This window comes from Chrysochloris asiatica, unplaced genomic scaffold (genome assembly GCF_000296735.1).
Source record: "Chrysochloris asiatica unplaced genomic scaffold, ChrAsi1.0 scaffold00075, whole genome shotgun sequence".
NCBI classification, from domain to species: domain Eukaryota; kingdom Metazoa; phylum Chordata; class Mammalia; order Afrosoricida; family Chrysochloridae; genus Chrysochloris; species Chrysochloris asiatica.
Window position 1 is genome coordinate 14,667,829 of NW_006408593.1, and position 8,259 is coordinate 14,676,087.

The window sequence follows — 8,259 nt, forward strand, 5'->3', positions numbered from 1 at the left end:
ATTTATATTGAGTTGACTCTGATTCATGATGATCCCATGTACAACAGAATGAAGCAATGCCTGTCTGGCACCATCTTTAGGCTTATTACTATGCTCAAGTTCACTGCTGTTACTGTGCATTTTCAGTGCCTTCCAACAAGGAGGGCTTACACTTAGCACTATATTGAACAGTATTCTGTTGTGATCCATTGGGTTTTCATTGACTTATTTTTGGAAACAGATAATCAGGGCTTTTGTCCTTGTTTGAATTAGTCTGGAAACTTCTCTGGTGACCCTACTGGTATTCAAAATACTGGTGGCATAGCTTTCAGCATCATAGCATCATACAAGCAATGACAATACAAGAAACTGCAGAGATATGGTTGCTGAGATAATAGCCCAACCTTATGTTGTTCCTATTAGTAAATAGATGACTTTTATGATGTATTTTGTGTGAAGTGAGACAGGGGAATACATTTGGTGCTGCCATGATCGTGATTTTCACATGGACCCCTTTGTCAGACACAGATGAGTAGCTAGCAAATATTCTGATGGACAATTTTGAAGCTGCACAGTTTGAACAATTTCTACTATTCTTGATCTAAGTCATTTTTCCACTTTAAACCAATAACTTTTTCCACTTAAGGAAGTATGTAATATCATTTCCCCCTTACAGATAAATGGTTAAAGAAAGGTGAAATAACTTGTTTACATTTGCAAGGCTAATTACCACCACAGATCAGATGAGAAATCAGATCTATTTCATCCAAAATTTGTCTTCTCTAACTTGAAAGCATCAGACTATTTCCAAATGTCTCATTGATTCATTATGTTTGTGATATGGAATATTTTGTATAATTGAGACTTGGGATTATTCTTGTATAGTTTCAGGGCCTAAATTATTTTTTCATTACTGATAATTTCCTGTAACAGTTGCTTTGTTTGCAGAGTCTATTTTTTGTTTGTGTCTAACATTAGGCATTAATATGCAGATATTGCATTATATACACCTTATCTCTAAAGGCTTTATTGATTACATTTCTTTTGTTCAGATCAATTCTGCTTCCAATAGTATCTCTAGAAATTTCTGGACTAAAAGGAATGGTTGAGTTCTAATCTTAAAAACCTATCTTGTTGAAAGTGCTTCTTGTAGACTCTCTCTGTACTATATGAAACTCCTTTCATTTATATTAATTTTCCTATTTTAATATAAAACTTCACACTAGTTGTAGTAATGGGTATAAAATTTTTCATGACTATAGCTGATGATGTGTTTATCTACAGTCAGGCCCACAAATGACTCTCGTGGACCCTACATACTTTTGTGCTTACAGTCACATTTCTCCATAAAAAATATTAAAACTGTAGATGCACATTACTGTATTAATATAAAGATTAATATCATTAAATTGGATTATATTATTATTTTAGAAGGAAATTACAATGTATCTTTTATTGTTAAATGAGTTATGGGACCTACGAACTGTGCCTATTGTGCCTTTAGATAAGTTAGCCATGTCTACAACTTTTGGTCTTCTAAAGCAAATTGATCCAAACAGGATAAGTGAAAGTCTTAAATTTGATCAGAAATTATTGAATTAAATACTTTAATCACAAGATTTATCTTTTGCTGGCTTGCATTACTTGACCCAAGACCTTTTTCATAGCATTTTTTACTTCTGCATTTCTCAAGGTGTAGATTAAAGGGTTCAACATAGGAGTTACTAGAGTGCAAAATACAGTCACTGCTTTGTCAGCAGAGAAGGAGGTCATGGGTCTCAGATACAGGAATGAACAAGGTACAAAGAATAAAATGACCACAGTGACATGAGAGGCACACGTAGAGAGGGCTTTGCGACGCCCTTCAGCACTGTAACTCCTTAAGGAGTACAGGATGATGATATAGGAAGTGACTAGCATCAAAAAAGAGATCAAACATTGTGATCCACTATTGGCAGCAATTAGGGGCCCCAGAATGTGAGTGTCTGCGCAGGCCAACTTCAGGAGGGGTATTAAATCACACATAAAATGATCAATGACATTGGGACCACAAAATGGCAATTGAACAATTAACAAAAACTGGATTCCTCCATGTATAAATCCCAAAACCCCAGCCATCCCGACCATGAAAGTACAAAGAGGTCTGCTCATGATGGTTGTGTAGTGTAAGGGTTTACAGATGGCCACATAGCGGTCATAGGCCATTGCAATTAATAAGATGATCTCAGTGGCAGCAAAAAAATGTTCAGCAAAGAGCTGAGTCATGCAGCCATTGAAGGATATGGTGTTTTTCTCAGAGATCAAGTCAAAGATCATTCTGGGAATGATGCAAGAGGAGTAAAAACCATCTATCGTGGACAAACATAACAGAAAAAAGTACATGGGTGAGCCCAGGGCTGGGCTGATGAAGATAGTGACTGAGATAAACAAGTTACCTGCCAATGTGATCAAGTAGGTGATTAAACACACAGGAAATAAAAGTTTCTGCAGTTTTGGATTCTGAGTCAGACCGAGCAGGATGAATTCGGTTACATTGCTCATTCTCCCAATGTAGCTTGGTTGAAGAAATGTGTCCCATCTGAAAAGATCACAGTATTTCTGAGCGATATTTCAATAGCAAAATATTTTATTACTTCTATAGTCTTTTTCTTTGGAATTGATGGAACTACAATTATTTTACCACTGGCAATGTGCAGATAGTTATAAAGAAAAACAGAAGGAGGTTATATTTGTCCTCATTCAAATTAATCACATAGTAATAGTATCTTACAAACTTATCAATAACTTGTTGTTGTTAAGTGCTGTCAAGTCTGTGTAGATTCATAGTGATCGTGTATACGGTTTCTGAGGAATAACTTGTGAATTTGAACTACCGACCTAGCAGTTCAACCTGACTTCTTGGTCCATTGCATTATCCCACAGAGCCACACCAGGACCCTATCTCAGTATTTTATATCATTTGCAATAACACCTTGATGTTATTTATCTGAAAATTTTTTATTGTTGTTGTTATTGAATGTTTTAGCATCCATTCTAACCGATATAGGGTTTCCAAGTAGCAGCTCATGAACTTGAACTACTACTACCTTGTGGTTCAAACCAACTTTGCAGCCCAGCGCATTAGCCCATAGTACACACATTATTGAGATGTACACATAGTACACACCAGGAATCCATCTCAGTAATGTTGTTGCTGTTGTTATGTGCTGTGGAGTCCTTTTCGACTCATAGCGACTCTGCACAGGGTTTCCGAGGCTGTAAATCTTTATCTGAGCAGAAAGCCTCATCTCTCTCCCGTGGAACAGCTGGTAGTTTCCCACCGCTGACCGTGAGATTAGCAGCCTGATTCGTAATCACTGCGCTACCAGAGCTCCTTAGCTCAATAATTTGTTGTTGTTGTTAAGTGTCTTCGAGTCGATTCCGACCCATAACGATCCTGTCAAGGGTTTCCAAGGAGCAGCTGGTGAGCTTGAACCACCGACCTTGCAGTTTAAACGACTTTACTGTCTAAATGATCACATATGGTCAGTTTCGAAACTTCCTTTTGGTATCTAAATATCTCTCAGATTGTAGGGTTAATTTCCTTAATTTTTTTCCTGACAAATATCATCAATTACAATTAATTTAGAATTTACACTGGTCCATTGTCCTGGTGTGGCGCTGTGGGTTAATGCGCCAGACTGCAAAGCTGTTTGAACTACAAGGTCGGTGGTTCAAGCTCACCATCTGCTCCTCGGAAACCCTATATAGGGTCACTATGGGTTGGAACCGACTCGACGGCACTTCACAACAACAACATTGTCTTGGATATTTACAGTTATATGAACATAATATTCATTTAAAAAGTCAAACTATGAGCTATAAAATTGCCCAAGTGGGTACATATATATCTGTTATGTTCTATAATTGATTTTTCATTTTTCTGTCAAATGAAAGCACATGCACATACAGATAGAGACAGAGCTGTAGATGGAGAAGTTTTTTTTCAATGTGTTCAAGAAGGATCTCTCTTACAGCCTGTCAAGCATCATTCGTTCAATGACCCTGTGTGTTCTACATGGCTCAATAGGTTCCTTCATTTCACTCTCAATCTTCCCAACAATTCATCTTTGGAAATGTGGGCTTCAAAACTTCACAATATTTCTTAAATGAGTTTTGCATGCAATGGAACTTTCACTATGTAAATTCATGCTCTAGATTTTATATATTTCTCCATTTGCAATTTAGATATGGAAATAAATAAATCATTATGATTATTGAATTTTTTATTGAGAAAACAGAAACACTAGGACCATCTAAGATAGCACAATTTTCCTTCAGGTACACATTTACTCAATTAAGATAACTTGAAGTTTCACTGCTAAATCGGGTGAATAATGAACATAGACAAGAATATATTCTGTTTTTGGTTATGGTCTGTACATGGATTTTCAAGAGTAGGTACATGCTATTATTACAAATGGTCATAAGTTATTATTTTTTTCCTACTTACCCAACCCTACAAAAACATAATAACATACTTTTCCCTTAAAACTTATATGAGCACAAAATCCAACATCATGCGCATTACAGCTTCAGAAAAGGTGAGGCAAACTCATTAGTTTTCAGGACAGCTCAATCCCTAAGCTCTTTACCCCATCCATAGCTTTTGCTGATACTTCATAATGTGGTTAATACTTTGTAATAGATTAGAAGAAAAAATTCTAACTTTAATTTGGAAATGTGGAAGTTAGTAAAAGGCGGAACATGATTCTGGTTACTTGGTGAGAAATAATGCTGATCAGAATGTTACAAAAGTGACTTCAATAGTTGTAAACAATGTCTGGACTGATGACATCATTGATAGGATATGTAGTGAGATGCAGATAATATTGTGTTGTGATGCAGATAATTAGGAAGATAAATTATTTTTTATTAATTTTTTTTCTTGAATAAGTCTCTATTTTTAGAGCTTAGAACAGACCAGACATCTACTAGAAGTTGGGGAGAGAGTGGTAACTGAATGCTGTAATTATTCAGGTAAATCTCTAATCAGATGCATAAGTGTCATCAGAAAATAATTTCATGTCACTTCATCCAAGTTCACTTTCACATAAAAATACTAGCATACAATTGAGAGAATCTTATTGTAAAAATTATTTTAGTGAAAATAACTTGGCTAAATTAACACAATTAAGCTTTCTGGGGAGAAAGCTTGATTTCATTACCACTGACCTGGGTCTAGTTGATTGAAGAATCCTTGGTTTTTAGATGCAGTCCATTATGGATAGCTTCCACTCCAGGCATTTGAAACACAAATAGACTCTATGAACTTCAAAGGAATGCAATTCTAGGAAGAAATTTCAACTTAAAAACCTAACAAGCAAGAGACGTAGAAATTCTTATCTTTTTAGATAAAAATCTTGGATATTTGTTTATTTTTTGTTCTAATTACCAATCTGAATTTGATAAGAAAATTAGCTATATTGCCAGAATCCAATTTCTACTGTTTTTTTTGCCTTCCATGAAAATGTACATGAATCTTCAACATACATACACTTTTTTCCCCCAGATCTCTTAGAACTACATTCAGTACAAATTAAAAACTTTGAGAATAATGCAAAGATTTTCAAATCAGGAAAAACTACTATATTAGTCTGTAAAATATATAAGTGAGTAAAGTCCACTAAACTGGATATTATTTTCTCCAATCAACTCTGTCAAGTTTTTGTCCCCCAAAATTCCAAAGGCAGTGTGGGGAGAACTACTTTTATTCCAGATTCAAATCTTCTTTCTGACTTTGTTTCCCTAAAAATCCTCTAAGTTTGGGAGCAATGTCTCCCAAACAATTTCTTTGCTTGATCATACATGTCATATTTCTGTCATTGCTCATAGACCCTTCTTCATAATTTGATTATTATGGATTACAGAAGAGTGTTTAAATACACAGTCACACAACACAGAATTTGGTAATGCAATGATTTCTTAAGTCATCTGAGGATTAGTTTTTCTTCCTGTTGGAACTTTTGCCAAAACATCATCCAATGTCTTTCACTTACTCCCAAATGGCACTCACAAACATCATTAGAGAACAGTTTTTGAAATGCAGTTGAGCTGGCTACAATTTGGAATAAGATTTAATAGAATAAGTTGGAAACATTCTTTATAAGACTGTGTTGCTCACTGTAGTATCAGAAAATATTGACTAGGGGATACAGCTGAATTTATATATAGGCTTGAGTTCAAAGAATAGATTTCTCTCTGAAAACATGGCTAGTCCAAATGTGATGGTTCTCTTGAGAGTGGAAATGTTAGTCTTCAATATTTTCTTACCTAAGTATCCTGAGATATTTTTTAAAACAGCAGAAAAGATGTTATACACGTGGACCTCACCAGACAGACTACACATAAATCAAATTGACTACATCTGTGGTAGAGATAGTGGAAAGCTCCATATCATCAGCCAAAACAAGGCCAGACATAGACTGTGGAACAGACCATCAATTGCTCATATGCAAATTCAGACTGAAGCTGAAGAAAACGTAACCAAGTTCATAAGAGCCAAAATATGACCTTGAATATATCCCACCTGAATTTAGAGAACATCTGAAAAACAGATTTGATATGTTAGACACTAAAGACAAAAGACAAAAAGAGTTGTGGGATGACATCAAAAGCATCATATAGGAAGAAAGCCAAAGGTCATTGAAAAGACAAGAGAGAAGGAAAACCCCAAAATGGATGTCAGAAGAGATTCTGAGACTGGCTCTCTAGCCTAAAGATGCTAAAGCAAATGGAATAAGTGAGGAGATACAAGAGTTGAACAGAAAATCTCAAAGAATGGCTTGAGAAGACAAAGTCTAATATTATAATAAAACGTGCAAAGACTTGGAGTTAGAAAAGCAAAAGGGAAGAACAATCTCAGTATTTCTCAAGCTGATGGAACTGATTGAAAATTCAAACTTCAACTGATAGTATTGTAAGATTATGGGGAAAAGACTGAATGATGAAGAAAACATCAAAAGAAGATGGAAGGAATACACAGAATCATTGTACCAAAAAGAAATGGTCAATGTTGACCCATTTCAAGAGGTAGCATATGTTTCAAAAACCAATGATCCTGAAGGAAGATGTCCAAGGTTCATTGAAGGAATTGGCAAAGAACAAGGCACTGGGAATTGATGGAATACAAATTGAAATCTTTCAACAAAGTGATGTGGTACTCGAGGCACTCATTCTTCTATGCCAAGAAACTTGGAAGACAGCTACCTGGGCAAATGATCAGAAGAGTATTTGTTCCCAATCTAAAGAGAGGTGACCCAATGGAATGCAGAAAGCACTGGACAATATCACTGATATCCCATACGAGTAAAGTTTTACTAAAGGTAATACAGACACAGCTGCAATTATACATTGACAGAGAACTTCTAGAGGTTCAAGTCAATTTCAGAAAAGGACGTGGAATGAGGAATATCATTGATGCCAGATATATATTGGCTGAAAGAAGAGAATATGAGAAAGATGTTTACTTGTGCTTTATTGACTATGCAAAGGCTTTCAATTCTGTAGATCATGACAATCTATGGACAATACTGAGAAGTATGAGTATCCAGAACACTTAACTGTGCTCATGAGGAACCTGTACATAGACCAAGAGGCAGTTCAAACAGAACAAGAAAACACCAGAAGGTTTAAAATGAATAAAGATGTGCACTAGAGTTGTATTATTTCACCATACGTATTCAATCTGTATGCTGAACAAATAATCAGAGAATCTGGATTATATGAAGAAAACTGTGGCATTAGGATTGGAGGAAGGCTCATTAACAATATGTGATATGTAAATGACAAAATGTTGCTTGCTGAAAGCCAAGAAGACTTAAAATACTTATTGATGAAGATGAAAGACCACAGCCTTTGGTATGGTTTGCACCTCAATGTAAAGAAAACAAAATTCCTCACCACTAGACCAATAAATAACGTCTATATAAATGGAGAAAAGTTTGACGTTGTCAAAGACTTCATTTTGCTTCTATCAACCATCAACATTAATGGAAGAAGAAGTCAGGAAATCAAACAACATGTTGCATTGGGCAAATCTGCTGTACAAGGTCTCTTTGAAGTGTTGAAGAGCAAAGATGTCAGTTTTAGGACTAAGGTATGACTGACACAAGCCATGGTGTTTTCAATAACCTCATATGCATAAGAAAGTTGGATAGTGAATAAGGAAAATCATAGAAGAATCGATGCATTTGAGTTCTGGTGTTGGAGGAAAATATTGAAAGTACCATGGACTGCCAA

General features: G+C 35.6%; 1 protein-coding gene across 1 annotated transcript; it reads right to left on the reverse strand.

Annotated features, from left to right (window-relative positions):
* Positions 1-1,599: 1,599 nt before the first annotated feature.
* Positions 1,600-2,520, reverse strand: LOC102835585 (olfactory receptor 4C45-like). The gene has a single exon (XM_006865138.1). It carries the CDS (start codon positions 2,518-2,520, stop codon positions 1,600-1,602), a length of 921 nt encoding a protein of 306 aa, XP_006865200.1.
* Between the last annotated feature and the right edge of the window lie 5,739 nt (positions 2,521-8,259).